General features: G+C 47.6%; 1 protein-coding gene across 3 annotated transcripts in view; it reads left to right on the top strand.

Moving 5' to 3' along the window:
• Positions 1-17,500, top strand: part of LOC105913250 (neural cell adhesion molecule 2-like) — a 153,159-nt gene that overhangs the window by 79,892 nt on the left and 55,767 nt on the right. For all 3 annotated transcript variants that reach the window (XM_031583698.2, XM_031583693.2, XM_031583687.2), the window contains exon 2: positions 15,290-15,364. In XM_031583698.2, coding sequence (XP_031439558.1) covers positions 15,290-15,364 — 75 coding nt within the window. The remainder of the gene's footprint in view (positions 1-15,289; positions 15,365-17,500) is intronic.

The following is a 17,500-nucleotide window of genomic DNA, read 5'->3' as shown; positions in this document are numbered from 1 at the left end:
CAGAGCACCATTAGAGTGACTTCAAGGTGGTATGGTGCCAGGTCCCTAAAAGGGGTCCCTGGCATGACTCATGCAATAACAAGACTCTTGGGCAGTATCCTCTTACAGCAGTTGAAGGGGAGGGGAGGGGAAATGTGTCACCGCAGTGTGGAGTGAAGTGGGAACCGCTGGAAAGTTTGGAGTTGGAGGCAGAGTTGGGCGAGTCTGCGGGTCCAGGCAGGAGCAGCAGCAGCAGCAGGGGAGCGTTTCATTAGCGCTGCCATGCTGTCGGCCGGCGTGGCAGGTCGGGGAGTGGGGGCTGCCGGAGAGCCCTCTGTGTCCCCACTGGCAGACAGCAGGAGCTCCGAGGACTGCTGCCACCGGCAAGAGCACTCTCATCCCGCTTTTTATTTTTTCAGTTTTCTTTAATTTTTTTAATTTTTAGCCTGGATTTCACCCTCTCCCCCCCCGGGATCATTGGTTTCACAGTAAGGCCCCTGCCTGTGTGCCTAACTGCAGCATGCGGTCTCCCAGCCGTGATGTTTGAAGTTGTTGTAATCGTTATTACTCATTACACCCTCCACACTCATAATGGATGAACAGCTGAACCTCTGCACCAACCGCGAGGAACAGGTGTTTGCACAGGGGTGAGCAGGGCACCCCTGGGTCCCACATAATGATTCCTCTCCACTGGCCGCTGTGTTTCAGTGATCAAGGGCCCTATGGTTCAGTCCGTAATGCATGTATGATGTGCTGGGGTTGATACTATGCTGTATATCACCCTGGCTCTCTCTCTCTCTCTCTCTCTCTCTCCCTCTCTCTCTCTCTCTCTCCCCTCTCTCATCTCTCTCTCTCTCTCTCTCTCTCTCTGTCTCTTTCCCTCCCTGTCCATGGAGGCTGGAGGGAGATGCTGAGTCTGTGTTTCTGGGAGCCACGCTGGTGCATCTGTGTCCTCCCTGCACGGGGGCGCCTCATACATCAGGGCAACCCCAGAGCCAAGGCCGGGGGGGTTGCCGATGGCTTAGTCGACCCAGCGCCGCCGTGGCCCTGGCTCTCTCTCTCTCTCCGCCCTTTCCTTCATCCGTGCATCGATTTGTTTTATGATTAAAACCTTTTAATTTCACCCCCGTCTAATCTCATATCATCCGACGAGATCTATGGGATGGAGAGGGGGGGTTGCAAAGTGGACGGCAGAATCTAATGAAAGGTTAATGACTTGCTTATGAAGCCAAGTGTGGTGTGCTGATGTGTAAAGAAGGCGTCTCGGGCCTCTGGCTGCCATGCTGAGTGTGGTCCTCTCAGGTTGCCAGGAGTTCACTGTGAGGGAGGTAGCAAGTTGCTGCGTCTTGCCTCCTCAGCCTCTCCGTATTATCAGACAGTGAGTTTGAGACTTCCATTTTGAGGACTTTGAGACTAACATTTTCAGCGACAAAGTTGAGGCAGTCTATAAATAATTGACACACACAGCTGCTAATATCTCTGTTCATTAAAGATGATGTGCTCTTGGCCCTTCAAGAAAAGGACTTTATTTTGCCGGCATTAAAAATGTATCCGCTTGTTGTCCGGGGGGTTGCTAGTTTTTGATGGAAAGAAAGGAGAAACTGGGCACAGCCACATGTATAATTGAGCGTACTATGGAGCTCAGAATCTCAGCCTACCTGTCAGACACTACAGCCCTCAAAGACATGCATAGCAATACGCAACTACCCCAGCATGTGTCTGCTGTGTCTGTAGTACATATCCACCTCTCTCTCTCTCTCTCTCTCTCTCTTTCTCTCCCGCTCTTTTACTTTTGCACTCCCTCATTATTCTTCATCCTCTCTTTCCTCCTTGCTCGTTTCCTCGTTGCTCTCACCTTCTCCGTTCCCTCCCCCTTTTTATCGTTTCTCTCTCTCTAGTTCCTTTGCCGGATCTATTTGTGTTCCAGGTCCTCAGTGCCAATACATAGTCTCCCACCGGTCATGATAAATTATTTAGTCTATTTGAGGAGGACGGCTACCGCCAGAGGGAGCGTGGCAGTTGTCGTTATTAATTACATATTGGTGTGAATCTTTGGTTTCAGTGCCAGTAATTACAAGCCTGGGACCGTGCACGGGTGTAATTATGTCATAAGCAGGGGTCGCGTCAACGTTATTGTCAGCGGCGCTTTCACACTTGCGGCGGCTCACGGTACTAATGTGTGAGCCACAGAGGGGTCACTTGCATGCTCTGGCTTCCTTGTCGAGGAGTTTTTGTTGTCACGGTTATTACAGTTTTTAGAGTTAGAGGTGGTATTTGTGTGTGTGTGTGTCTCTGTGTGTGTGTGTGTCTTTGTGTGTGTGTGTGTGTGTGTGTGTGTGTGTGTGTGTATATGTTTCCTTGTTGTCACGGCACATCTGTAGTCAGTGAGTTCAGAGACTTGGCCCATGTTCCTTGTTCTTCTCTGAGGGAACTTTGCAATTCCATGAATCATGAGTCTCTCTCTCTCCCTCGCCCTCTCCCTCTCCCTCTCTCTCTCTCTCTCTCTTTTTCTTCTCCGCCTGACAGCTCCACACCTGCACACCTGTGTTTCAAACACAACGCTAAGCACTCTGGGATTTCCAGGAAGGGAACATTTCTGTTTTTTTTTTATTCATATAAATAGCCTCCCCCCCATCCTGCTCCACCTGTCTGGGAGCGGAGCAAAGCAGCAACAGCAGCAGAAGGACCTCCATGACTCACTCCCTTTACACTATTCTGTGCACACGCAGCCAGACACGGGCGTCCAAACACGTGCCAGATTTATGCCGGTGGCAGCAGTGGGATACATCTTCCTGTCTTGTGCTGGGCTCTGAGGCAGTCCGTCTCACGCTCCGAGGAATGTTAAATGAAACAAATGGTGTCTGGCGTTGTCACACAGATAAGGCATAGCTTTAGTTTCAGGATCCATCTAAGGGAGGCAGGATAGTTAGTATGAGAGAGAAATGAAAGTGTCAGAGGATTCGCAGCACGCCACCAGGAATGCTGTCCTGTTCTCTCTCTCTCTCTGTCTCTCTCTCTCTTTCTTTTGTCTCTCTCACTCTCCATTGATTTGTTCTAATGTTCATTTAATATTCCTGCACACAAATCAGAGGATTTGTCCTCAAGGACTTAATTTTCAAGTATAAAAATGGGGATGCAATGCTTTGAATGTCTGCGGGGGAGATGTAGCCTTGTTTGTGTGTGTGTGTTTGTGTGTGTGTGTGTGTGTGTGTGTGTCTGTGTGTGTTTGTGTGTGTGTGTGTGTCTGTGTGTGTGTGTGTGTGTGTGTGTGTGTGTGTGTGTGTGTGTGTTTGTGTGTGTGTGTGTGTGTGTGTGTGTGTGTGTACGTGTGTGTACGTGTGCTTGTGTGTGTGTGTGTGTGTGTGTGTGTGTGTATATTTGTGTGTACATGGCTATGTACTTGCCATTATCCTTTTCAGGTCCTCTATTGTTTTTCCTCCAGGGTGAGATGTATCACTTTTGTTCAATGGCAATGGGCCCTTCTCCAGAAATTTCAATGACAGAAAATTAGTTTGAAAGCCCTCCTTTTTCTCCCTGTGTGCAGGAAAATAGATGGAGTTGGCCTCGCGCTCAGCACTCCATCGTGCATCAATGTAGCAGAAAGGCGCCTGTACTCTCTCTCTCTATCTCTCTCTCTTTCTCTTTCCCTCACGCCTCCCTCTCTCTATTAGTCTGACAGATTGACCATTTCTCCAGCCTTCCCTGCCTGCCCACTCGCCCCCAAAATCAGACACCCTCCACAAGCTACGCACCCATTCGCACCGCAGCAAACCAATCAAAGGCGATGAGGAGACAATAAGCATCTGTTATAGTAGGTCATGATGAATGTGGTAAAAGAAAAGGCAGCCGTTATAGGCAGTGTCCTGAGTGTGAGTCGTGGGAAGGAGGCCCGTTAGCGACGGCGGGTTGTCATGGCTGCGGCGCTTTACCATCCCTGGGTGACTCTGATGGCCGCCGTCCGTCGGCGGAGATTGGCAGTGATTGTCCAAGTGAGTGCTCAAACTGCAGTGATGGCTCTGCCATCGGGCACTGAAACATCTATCCATATATCAGTCTGTTGGGCTTTTTCCCGGATTGTCAGTGCCATCTCTTTAGCGTTCCAGTGGGATCCCTATTTAGTGTCCTGACGTGTAGAGAACGTAGCATAATTGGAAGACAGTTACTCTCGGTAACCCAAAGTTATTGTGTTATAACAGAATCATGAATACTACATAGAGAACATATCTGTGCAATGGATCTCCAAGAAAGACCTCAATTGCAAATAAAGCCTAAGGAATGGAACATTTCTTTTAATCTACGGGCATGCCAGACAATTGAACAATAAAGCAGAATCAGGGAAAGACACTTCCTCTTTCAAGAATCTTGGAGTTTAAGTGAAAGAGCCAAGGGCAGCTGAGGAGTTTTTACTGCTCTGACACTTATAGCTCTCTCTGCTTTAATGTCACCATTAAACACTGTACCCTGTGCAGTGAGAAACGCCCCTCAATCCTCTGAAGTTATTAAGCGCTGCTGTTCCAATTACACATCTCGGGCAGTTTCTGTCCCCATGAATTTAACAGAGCTCTCCCCCACCTCACCATGTAATCAATCCCCGGCCATTTTATATTGCTGCACTCGGATCCTATGTAATTTCATGTGTAAATATAGTGCAGTAAATGCTGCTGTTACTTACAGCTGCACATTATGGTCACATCGGCAATTTTCTTGCAGAGACTAACCTAACCTAGCCTAATATAACCCTAATCCTAGTTATTAAGAGATACTGTGTGCTGAGACCAAATGGTTATTAGGATTCCAGAAGGTGGAATTAGCTTCTGCTCGGGTGGCTTCGGCCACTACAAAGACAAGTGCAAAAAAAACGAAATATATATATATATATTGGCAAGTCCAGCTTCTCTTGGTTGGAAAATAAGATGGGAAATTGACAGAACATAGACCCAAGAGAGTCTGAACTCTGTAGATAAATCTAATCAAAACAGGGTGCCAATCCACTCACCGCTGCAACTGTTTCAGTGCCACGGCATTCCATCATATGCCACCGATCATTTACCAACACAATCAGTGCGCTGGAGCTTGGTGACCTCCGCACTATTGTCCTTTGACCCTCTGCATTATTGTTGCCCGCCTGTCCCTGGACTTCAGGGGGAGAGGATTCAGGGGGCGATGTGTCTTTTTTTATATATTCTTTTCGGGGGGGCAGGGGGCAGAGACAGAGATATTGAGATCAAAGTGAGGTGAGGCGCCCGGCGTGAGGCTGAGGCCCTGCAGCTGAGAGTCAATAAACTGTCGATGATGAGTTTGTGTTCTTCCCCCGTGCGGAGGTCACTCCCCGAGCTGCCAGCTTGAAGAGGGTAATTATGCCCCCCAGACACCGCGCTACTTTTTATTTCATATCGCACTCGACTCTCTGTTTTTCTCTCTCTCCGTCTCTCGCTCTCTTTCTTTCTTCCTCCCTCGCTCATGTTTATGTTCCTCTCAGAGGAGAGTGTCACAAGGGCCAAATAGCCCTTGAAAGAGAGTTGAGTCAAGCGAGAGATGCGAGTTTAAGATCGCTACTGTATAGCATTAGCTGCAGGCAGTCCATATTTATTCATGACGCTTAAAATGAGTCTTTATCGGGCGGCTAGCATTAGAGATTAGCATTTCACAAAGCTGATGTGCGCTACTTCAGAGATGCTGAGAGCCCAGAAGCATTAGCTCAGGATCATCCTGTTACCATAATCAAACAGACCTTATTGTGTCTTGCGCTGCCAAATAGGTTAAGAGGTTAGCCGTGCTTTGACAGTGTTCTAATGGGAGACGGGGATGAGAGAGATAGGCCATTGGGTAGCCACTATGTATGAGCACTCTGGACAGTCCTCCAGGAACTGGGCTCAGCCTTTCAGAGCTGGGCTTCAATCAGATGTAGGTCACCTCATGCTGCTGCAGGACTCCACTTCAGGGAGATAAGAGAGAGCCTTGTGTTTTAGCCAGTGCAGTGAACAGCAAAGAGTGAGTGAGAGAGAGAGAGGACAGAAACAGACAGAGATTAAATGGATTGCTGGAATATAATATCCTGCACTGGATCATGTTGTCATATATGATGCTAAATGTTACCAGGAATGTTGCTTGGGTCGTTTCCCTTTTCATGTAAGCGTTGATTAGTGTGCAGAATGCCAGCCAGCCCTGAGATCAAATATGCAGAAGGCACTCTCGAAGTCAACACCATTGTTTTGACAGATTGGCAACAGCAGCAAGGCTGATTAAAGATTGCCTTTTAAAGAGGTGTCATGTTAAGGCCTTTCAGTTGTCTGCATAGAGCCTTTTTTGCCCTCCAGCTTACTTTAACTCCATACAACCATGTGTTTGATACTGTTTGATAGCGCAGCTGGGAAATTAGCTGTGTAGAACACAGCTAACTAGGGTTGCTTCCTCACTACCTCACCTGAGTGAGATCAGGAGCCACCTCACCTGTGAGTGAGATCAGGAGCCACCTCACTACCTCACCTGAGGGAGATCAGGAGCCACCTCACTACCTCACCTGAGTGAGATCAGGAGCCACCTCACTACCTCACCTGAGGGAGATCAGGAGCCACCTCACTACCTCACCTGAGGGAGATCAGGAGCCACCTCACCTGTGAGTGAGATCAGGAGCCACCTCACTACCTCACCTGTGAGTGAGATCAGGAGCCACCTCACTACCTCACCTGTGAGTGAGATCAGGAGCCACCTCACTACCTCACCTGTGAGTGAGATCAGGAGCTCACTGGATATGACCTCCACAGAGCACCAGCAACCATGCTGCTAATGTGACATGATGAGTAACCTCACACAGCATGCAGAGTCAACTTCAACTCCAACTTCTGAACTTCTCCACTCCGCTTGTATAACCCGTTAGAGTTCAGTTGAGGTTATGTTATTCTCAGCACTTTGCACACCCAGTGTATTATACATCGTAAAATCGTGTACCTTATTGATTCAACACGGGACACAGGATTGAATTTGCCACCATGGGACGATCTGGATTAAAAGGGACGGGTGGCAACCCTATTGCTAACAAATCCCAAATTAGTAATCAGTGCACTTACAACGACCTCCTGTGCCTAACTGACTAATTTCATTAACTGACTCACATTTGCAGTTAGGACCAAAACAACAGGGCAATCAAAGGAGCCGGTACCAAACAAGCCATTCAACAGAGACATGGGCTCCAAGTTTGGAAGCACTAAGCCACGTAGACATATAGCCAATCAGCGTCTGGGGAGACCGACAGTCTGCTGTATTCCATTGAGTGTGCTCAGTCCCTCGGCGAACTGGTGCTGAGCACCATAAATCTGCAGCCCCTTTTGCCTGTAAATCACTGGTGTGGCCATACTAAATCAGCGTCGTTTGAAAAGAGGGGCAGGGATTTTGAATTGCAGTGATTATGCTAATCTGGTGACAGGGGAGCGTCCTGTTGATGGAGTGGTACATTAATATTTAGAGGCAGTGTGTCAGCATGGGACCCACCAAGCAGTGTATCACTGTGTGTGTGTGTGTGTGTGTGTGTCTGGTGTGTGTGTGTGTGTGTTTGTGTGTGTGTCTCTGTGTGTCTGGGTGTGTGTGTTTGTGTGTGTGTCTCTGTGTGTCTCTGGGTGTGTGTGCACACGTGCAAGCCCTCTCTCAGGCAGGAGTACCCAATGCAGATCCCTTTAGCCAAACCCCTACCTGTTTTGAAGTAGTGCAAATCGTTCAATTATTGATCCATGTATTATTAAACAGATCTGGTAATTGGCTGGGCTCTGCTGGTGATCGGGCACAGAGAACAGGGCCACAGCATGGGGTAAATGACCAGCGCTATAAACTCTAACCCACTGTTATAGACAGTGTCGGTGCGTAGAGCAAAAGACAACGTCACGGAAACTTTAACAAGCCTAGACAGTTTAAGAATTATGCAGCTAGGGGAGAAGAGGGGAAGGGACTTACTTTTGTGTCTGTCTTGGTGGTGAGTTCAACAGCATTAACGGCACTGTGCTGTGAGCTAGGCTATCTGTCATACAGCAAAGTGGCTTTGATGTGTGTGACTGACACTATCGGCCTCCCTGTGAGACGCTGCCATTGTGGCCGGTGTGGTGACAGCTAGAGGCAGCCTGTCCCAGCGAGTGTTGCTGGGAGACAGGCTTACAGGAGAGAGGAGAGCACGGGGGCGGCACGCTGCCACAGGGTGCCTACCGACTCCACAGCAAAGACTGACAGAACAGGACTAGCCTGTGATTTACCATTCCTCCAGTCAACGCCATGGGTGGGTTTGTCACTGGTACTGGCAATGGCCGGTCCCATTATTACCAGCTGGTGAATAATATTGTCAAAATGACAAAAGAAGACAGTATTATAACTCAGTCATTTCGTATATTTATTAAATGTGCTGTTGCTGTCACTTCACCAGAGATCAAAATGACAACTAAAATAATTTCATTTTACTGAGACAATCTCTAAATTCCTGGGGGTAGGGGGGGCATGCAATTGCAGAATTGGATGAGAGAAAAAGTGTGAAAGAGAGGATCTGAGAGGGGAAAAGAGAGAGAGAGAGAGAATATTAGAGGGGGAGAAAGAGAGAGCGACTGGGAGCGGGAAAAGGAAGGTGTTTACCTGTTCCAGATTTGGCGGTGTGGCTCAGAGGAGGAGGAGGAGTGCTGCTTCAGTGGCTTGGAGTGACATGTGACATCTCAGCATTTAATTAACCCAGCAGGGGCCGAAAACACCCTGGCGACTCCAGACAATTACCGTCCTTGACGTGGCCCAGATTTTCCCATCCCAATAAGCTTGCCAAACAAACAAAGACATTACACGCGCCATTTTCTTCGAGCCCACCAGCAGTATGCCTGTGAGAATGCGAGTCACTCGGAATAAGAAACGTGTCCGAAACTCAGCGGCCTCCGCTGTTGTTTATTTAAAGTCCCATTTCCTGATCTAATGGGAATGCAGGCCTGTTAATGGTGCATTTCAATGCTTCCATTCTGGCGCAATGATTGGAAAAGCCACAATGGCCTTTGAATAATGCTGTGAGGTGTGAGGACTCAGAGTTAATCAGCATCAGCACATCAACACACACACACAACACACACAAACACACACATACATATACACACACACACTAGGCCATGGAAGTGAGCAGTGGCTGAGTTGTGCCTGTTGTTCCTATTCAGGGAGCACTAGGTGCAGTCCGGCTGGGATCGAGGAGAGTGAAGGCCCTGGGCTTGCTGCAGACTAATACTGCCGAGTCTGTGTGTATGTGTGTGTGTGTTTGTATGTGTGTGCTTATCTGTGTATGTCTCTCTCTCTCTCTCTCTCTCTCTCTCTCTCTCTCTAACTGTGTGCGTGTGCGTGTGTGTGTGTGTGTGTGTGTGTGTGTGTGTATGTGTGTGTGTGTGTGTGTGTGTGTGTGTGTGTGTGTGTGTGTGTGTGTGTGTGTGTGTGTGTCTGTGTGTTCTGATAAGAGCCATTCCTCCTCCCCATTGAGGGAGCGGGGCGCCTGCTCGGCATGGCAGAGCAGCAGCATTGTCAGGGGAAGGCATTTGACTCCTCTCGTCTGCGTCCGCTTTATTTAGATGGGTCATCCCGTGTCAAGTCAATTCCCACATAATGATAAAAAAAATTGCCGAGACTCAACAGAGTGCCCAATTCAATCTCTCCACAATGAAATCTTAACCTCAGCCCCAGCCCATCCCTAAGGGAGAGCAGAGCAGAGGAGAGGAGAGGAGAGGAGAGGAGAGGAGAGAGCAGAGGAGAAGAGAAGAGAGGAGGGGAGGGTGTATTCTCATTCCTCACCTGCCTCTTTTCATGATGGGGATGCCAAGAAGAAAAAAAAGGAAAAAAAAACACAATACAACGAGAAAAAAGATAAGGACATCTGCCCTTTGAACCAAAACCAAATGTCCTTGAGTGGCTCCTCGATTGTAAGGCACTGAGATTGGGTTCGGCCCATTATTAACACATCTCTCCTCCAGCTCAGGTTACAGCTCACTCAGAGCTCAGCCTAATGGCTCACTTTAGTCTCACAATGTGTGGAATTGTCTGAGAGCTTGTTTTGTCCAAGGGACTCTGCTAGAAAAGACACTAATGGTGGGCTTTGTCTTATGAAAGTACAGAACGTTGAAGGCTGTACAAGGTTTTGAAGAACTCATAATCAATCAAATGGATGACATGGAGTGTGGCAGAAAAAAAAACATGGCATGAAAGTACTAGAAAATGCAAGGACAGAGAGGAAGAACTCACATCAAAGGAAAGGAACGTGTGTGTGTGTGTGAGAGAGAGATTTTGTGATGTAAGTAGAAGGTAATTTAGTATTGCAGCAGGGAGTCTTGTATCCCGGGCGTAGGAGCGAAGGGGAGGCCGGGTAGTGTGCAGAGGAAGAGGGTCTAGGTGAGAAGCTTGTACACCCCCAGCAAAATTCCTCACCTGGGATGATATCCCTCCAGCTAAAGGAAGGCAAGAAGTTGTGTGCCCCCCCCCCTGCGCCCCCACTGGTCCTGCGGTGGTAGTGCAGAGGCTGTGGTGCTTGCAGGGAGAGATTAATTGATTCATTGGTTACACCTGCCTAGGTTTGCCCAGTGTATAGGGAGCTGCCCACACCTATCTCCCTGGCTCTCTCTCTCTCACATTTCTATGTTTCACACACACGCAAGCACACACACACACACAACACACACACACACACACACACACACACAAACACACGCACACACACACACACACACAAACACATGCACACACACACACACACACACACACACTTACACACACACACACACACATGCACACATCTATACACACCCTTACAACCAATCCACCAGCCTCTTGTTTCTTTTTAAACTGCCAACACTGACACCCCTAGACATTATTTCTGTTTTCCTTGTTTTTTTTGTCTATTCAATTAAATCTTTCATTTATTTAAAATCAAACCTTTTGTCAACGTCCCTTTTTATGTTGTGGTCTCACGAGCAGGGCCGTAACACTCTTTTGATAAGACACTCTTTCACAACTACATTGTTGCGCTGTTGTTTTGTGTGTGTGGGTGTGTGTGGGTGGGGGGTTGTGTTTAGACTGTGTTAGTATTGTTTGCTAGCTGTCAGGCTAATGGAATGCCTGCAGCTCCTTGGCAATGTAGGAGGTGATGGATGCTGAGAACCTCTGCCTGAGGCTGCAACATCTCATGTGTTTAATTATAGGGGGCGCAGGGCACTGTTAACGCAGGCGGCCTAGTTGAGGAGCACTGCCCAAACAGGTTACTGGTTCAGGCCCAGGGCTGACAGTTCACTTTGTTGTGGATGAGTTTGTTTATGTTGGCATTCCCCCTCATCATATTGGTTGTTAAACCAAATGCCCACACAAGGATCAATGTGCGTGTGTGTTTGACTTTTTGTATTTAGTTTTTTTCTTCTTCAGGTAGAATTTATATTAGCAACTGATTAAAGCCATAACTGGTATTATTGGCAACTGCCTGTTGATTCTTATCAGTTAAATGAGATTTTCATCTGACAGATGGACTGGTTTTATCGCTGTGCAGTTTGCGTGGCAAACCTGTGTAATTAATTGATATAATTGCATTCAATTCCACTTTTGATGTTTCAGTGATAACCCACAACCAATATCAGATTTTCTACTGTCTGCATGTGTGGGTGTGTGAAGGAAGGGGGTGAGGGGAGGGGGGGGGGGGGGTCATGTTGTATTCTCCTGTACTCAGAAGGAAGAGGGTTGCTTGTAGTTTGCAGGGATGACATCAGCCCATCTCTATTTTCCTCCCCCTCTTTACTGCCCTCTATAGGCCATCCTCTCATACAGTAAACTTACTCACTCTCTTCTCCCGTCTCTGATCTTATGCGGGGAAAAAACGTGAACGTGAACTTCCTTTTTTAGTTTATTTATGCCATGAATAATGCACCGCCTCTGACACGGTGGAGCAACTCACTGACAAGGACTAAGCTGACGTGAGAAAAGCCAGTGAAAACAAACATGAAAAGAAATTTCCATTACGCATGTCGGAATACTATGCGTCAGCGTGCCGTTGGAAAGCGTTTGTATACTGGAGGCGCTAAATGCAGTCTGCCATATCACAACACTCAGACATGACTCCATCTCAGACCGGGGAACCACCTCAGACATGTGTCCACCTCAGACATGACTCCATCTCAGACATGACTCCACCTCAGACAGGTGTCCATCTCAGACATGACTCCATCTCAGACATGACTCCATCTCAGACATGACTCCATCTCAGACATGACTCCACCTCAGACATGTGTCCACCTCAGACATGTGTCCACCTCAGACATGTGTCCATCTCAGACATGACTCCATCTCAGACATGACTCCATCTCAGACATGTGTCCATCTCAGACATGTGTCCATCTCAGACATGACTCCATCTCAGACCGGGGAACCACCTCAGACATGTGTCCACCTCAGACATGTGTCCATCTCAGACATGACTCCATCTCAGACCGGGGAACCACCTCAGACATGACTCCATCTCAGACATGACTCCATCTCAGACATGTGTCCATCTCAGACATGTGTCCACCTCAGACATGTGTCCACCTCAGACATGTGTCCACCTCAGACATGTGTCCACCTCAGACATGACTCCATCTCAGACATGACTCCATCTCAGACATGACTCCATCTCAGACATGACTCCACCTCAGACCGGGGAACCACCTCAGACATGTCTCCATCTCAGACATGACTCCACCTCAGACATGACTCCATCTCAGACATGTGTCCACCTCAGACATGTGTCCATCTCAGACATGTGTCCACCTCAGACATGTGTCCACCTCAGACCGGGGAACCACCTCAGACATGTGTCCATCTCAGACCGGGGAACCACCTCAGACATGTCTCCATCTCAGACATGACTCCACCTCAGACATGACTCCATCTCAGACATGACTCCATCTCAGACATGTGTCCACCTCAGACATGTGTCCACCTCAGACATGTGTCCACCTCAGACATGACTCCATCTCAGACCGGGGAACCACCTCAGCCCTTGAGATGTGCCTTCAAACACAAAGGTTCCACTGACAGCGTCATTACATGTATGGGACAAACAGCAGCCCCAGAAAATGGCCACTCTGTTTAGAATCAGAATCAGAATCAGAATCAGAATTGGATTTATTGCCAAGTAGGTTTACACCTACCTGGAATTTTTGGTGTATAGGTGTACAGTAAACATAAAAACTACACATAAGAACAAAAAAACACAATATATACGATATAAATATATATACAATGAATACAAAAAAAAATAAAGTGGAAAATAGAATGCAAAATGCAAAACAGGAGTGCAATGTGAATGAGCAATGTGCAATGTGCAATGTGCAATGTGCAATGTAATGTGTGTTAACGTAACACAGACTTGAGGTGTGGGGGTGGGTCCAGGTCAGTTAGCACTGAAACACTGAGAACAGAGGTTTATAGAGGTCAGTGTGCAGTTTTATTATACGCTAACAGCAGAAATACCGTAATGGTCTTGACGCGAAATCATTGTTTTTGCGTCTATAGTTTACAGCAGTTGGAGTCGTTTGAGGAGGTACTTCAGTCCAGCAGTCTGAGTTCAGTTTGGACAGGCTGCCCAGAGCAGCCGCCACTTCTCTATCCTGTGGCCGGCTGCAGCCAAACTCCGCTGTAATTAATCATCTTGCCAGATGCTAGTGCTTCCCCGGTGAGCACAGGCCCCACACCACTGCGCTCAGTCAGAGGGAGGTGTGTGTGTGTGTGTGTGTGTGTGTGTGTGTGTGTGTGTGTGTGTGTGTGTGTGTGTGTGTGTGTGTGTGTGTGTGTGTGTGTGTGTGTGTGTGTGTGTGTGTGTGTGTGTGTGTGATTGTGTGTGAGTGAGATTGTGTGTGAGTGTACGTACCTTATTTTCAAGCATACCATGGGCTGTGACTCAAGTGCATTAGAGGAACTTGTTTCACCTCTCTCAGTAGTTCTCCATGCCAAACTCATAAAGTGTCTCTCAGAGCTCCTGGGAAAGGGAGTTGAGGTAACTATGCTTGCTGATTCATCTCACGCATGGGAAAGTACCTTGTTTTTTCTGAGCGCATTTGACTCATGTCAAAGACCTGTTTTTGCTTAACCACCAGTCTGTATGGTAAATTATTGTCCATTTATCCTTTATATAAAGTTTTCAACAGGCGACTATGAACAAAATTATGAATCATTTCTATCAGAAATGGCATTTTGTGCTGTCCTGCATCACACAAATAGCCAATTGTCATAATAATAAACTGCAAAATGTGGTGAACATATTAGGCTATATAATATGATAATAATATTGATATAATATGACGATAATACCCTCTATCCACCATACTCCATCTGTTTCTCACATATATTCATAGTTAAATAACGCACACCTTAATGCCATAATGCCATGATGTGGCCGTCCGGTCTCGCGTCGCATCTCTCACAACCTGAGTGAAAACTCTCACTGGCATTTAAATGCTGCGCTCGTGGTGTATGAGCCAGCGACATCTGCCCGCCATCACCGGCCCGTCTCTGTACCCCCCACCCCCCAAGAGCAGCTCTGCCCGTCATCACCGGCCCGTCTCTGTACCCCCCACCCCCCCAAGAGCAGCTCTGCCTCTTCCCCCTGATCTGGTGAACGGCGGGAGAGTGGGTGTGGGCGCGTTTCAATAATATAAGAGACCTCTGGAAAACCCAGGGAGAGATATGGAAATGAACAGGAGAGGCCGAGCTGCCACAGATAGGTAGATAGATAGATCAAAGGTTTTTTCCTTTCTCTCTCACTCTCTCTCTTTCTTTTTCTCTTTCTCTTTCTCTCTGTCTCTGTCTCTCTTTTTTTGTTCTCCTGCTCTCACTTTCCTCCGTCTTTGCTTTGTATTGGGTCTGATCTCGACACGAATTCTGCTTTTCATCAGGTTTGCGTGTGCGGCTGGAGGATGTGATTGAAGTGATTGTTTGGCGGGGGCTCGGCGGGCTGACCCCACGTCCCTGACTTACTGCTCGCTTTCTCTCTCTGTCTTTGTCTCTCTCTCTCTCTGTCTTTGTCTCTCTTCTCGTCTCTCTCTTCTCTCTCTCTGTCTCTCTGTCTCTCTCTCTCTCTCTCTCTGTCTCTCTTCTGTCTCTCTCTCTCTCTCTCTCTCTCTCTCTCTCTCTCTCTGCTCAGTCTATCTTTTATTTGGGTTTAATCAGCCAGAGGAACATGGGAGTGCTCGGGGCTCTGAGGGATATCTGCCTCTTTTCTTTGTTATTTATCAACACCCCTTCCTAACCCTCTGCTCTCTCTCTCTCTCTCTCTCCCCCTCTTTGTCTCTTGTGTCTTTAGCTGTCCTTCAAGTGTCCATCTCACTGAACAAGGTTGAGCTGAGCGTGGGGGAGTCCAAATTCTTCACCTGCACAGGTACAGTAGAGACCATTCCATTGTTATACCCTGTCATCACTGTGTTTTATCTACTCCTCTGATTTACTTACATGCTATGTTGAATATAAATGTAATAGATTTTAGTTGACTGTAGTCACACAAAGCATCAACGTGTCGGTTAAACTCACCCAGACATGTTTTTGACATCTATTTCAGTCTGTTGGAGAGGATCCTTATGGTCTTGTCCTAATTTTCCCAAGAGTTTGCCTTCTCATGGCTTACCATGGCTTATCATGTGCATTTACAATAACTGAAATACAAATAATGACAACAAAATTGATGATGGCCATTTTATAAGTAGTTGTAGTTCTCCAGTTAGGATAGCTAAGGACACATGTTAGTTGGTTGCAGTGGCTTATCCTCTGCAGTAGCAGATCCCATCAGTCAAACACCTTGCCCACAGCCCTGCAGAAGAGCCACTGCTCAGCACAGGTCCAATTCATCAGCCTCAGTACCTTCTCTGTTTACTTAACTCCACTACCAGACTCCACTACCAGCACCAGACTCCTGCTGCATGGCAGAGATTACCCTGTAGCCCTGTAACTCCCTGAGCCCTCTCGGCACATCTCTCAGCCCCATAAACCCATCTTCCCGGCTGGGGGAGCCAGCGGCGCTGTGAATCAGGTTAGCTCCAGGCTTCTTGTTTTCCACATGGCTGGGCTCCCCCCCCCCCCCCCCACCTTCCTACCTGCAAGCCCCGGTGCAGTTCAGCTCCTCCACACTCAGCCAGGGCAAGTGGGGAGCTGACATGCTGCTATCATGGAGGAGGAGGAAAGAGGATGAGGATGGAGGTGGAGGTGGAGTGGAGGTGGAGGTGGGGAGGTTGATCCACGCTGACCCCTGCTGGAGCGAAACCAGAACACGGTGTGGTGTTGTGCAACACTGCGAGGAAACGCTTGGCTCTCTCTCTCTCCACGCAAGCAGCACTGATGGCTAACATCCATGAAGCACAGAGGTCAAACACCCCCGGAGCCTCTTGAAGCACAGAGGTCAAACACCCCCGGAGCCTCTGCGCTCCATGACGGCGGGGTTAGTCGCGGCTTTGTAACCAGCGCTGGCGGCAGCATGAAGGGCAGAGTTACCGTTGAATACCTCAGGCCAACTCCAGAAAACTACCAGAAAACAAAACTGAATGATTTTTAAACTATGTCAAAAAGGAAACTGACATTCAGCATTTTATTGCTTCTATTAACTTACTATTCAGGGGTCTTTAGAGGCATTGTTGACATCCATAGTGTTAAGTTAAAATGAACTATCTGCGTGCTGGTTTACAGAGAAATCAGAGTAATGGACCGCCACACGTAGCAATTGGTTTGATACAGTTGAGTTTACTGGTTTTAAGATTGGACAAGATTCAGCCGGAGATGCAGAGCTCACAATAGCTCTGTCACCCACGGCTGGAGAACGTGTTCTGAATTTTACATGTGATAACAATGGTTTATAAGTCCAGTCTTCACTGATGGTACTTCCTGGGCCCCACACGTATACGCCTCTCTGTGACTTGCATGTTTCAGTCGTAATTTCTGGCCTGACAATTAAGTTTCTGTGAATCTCCACTCCCTGGTACAGATAGTCTCCCTATCTCCTCTGTCTCCTGCCCAGGGTGCCCTATGACCTTGGAATTTATGTCACTGGTCATTCTAAACTTGAAAGCAGTTCTTTGAATGTTATCTTAGGCCCCTCTGTCTGAAACCTGCTTTCCAACTGCTCAGTTATACTGGTTAAATGGGCATACATTGTTAATAGAAATAAAATGTTAATAAATTCATACCTAAACTGAATTTATCTTACAATAGTCATCAGGAAACTGGTGGTGCAAATTATATTCAGCTGCTCTGAGCATTTGTTCATTCTCTCAAATGCCCTGCCTCAACTGAGTAAATAAAAAAGCGAAGTAAAAACAGTTGATACACATCATAATGACACCAGTTGGCTGCTTTATTTGAAGTGTGTCTGGTTTTATCAGGCACCTAGAAATCCACAGGGCGTCAAGGAACTCACTGATCCCGTTCCCTTCGACACTAGAGAGCGGTTACTGACAGCCAACCGGCCTCAGCTGCACGAGAGTGCAATCAAGCTCAGAACCACTGCATTACAGGCGCCCTCTCACCAGAC

The sequence above is a fragment of the Clupea harengus genome, chromosome 2 (genome assembly GCF_900700415.2).
Source record: "Clupea harengus chromosome 2, Ch_v2.0.2, whole genome shotgun sequence".
Lineage (NCBI taxonomy): Eukaryota > Metazoa > Chordata > Actinopteri > Clupeiformes > Clupeidae > Clupea > Clupea harengus.
Note: the sequence above shows the minus strand (reverse complement) of the source record. Positions and strands in the feature narration are given on the sequence as shown.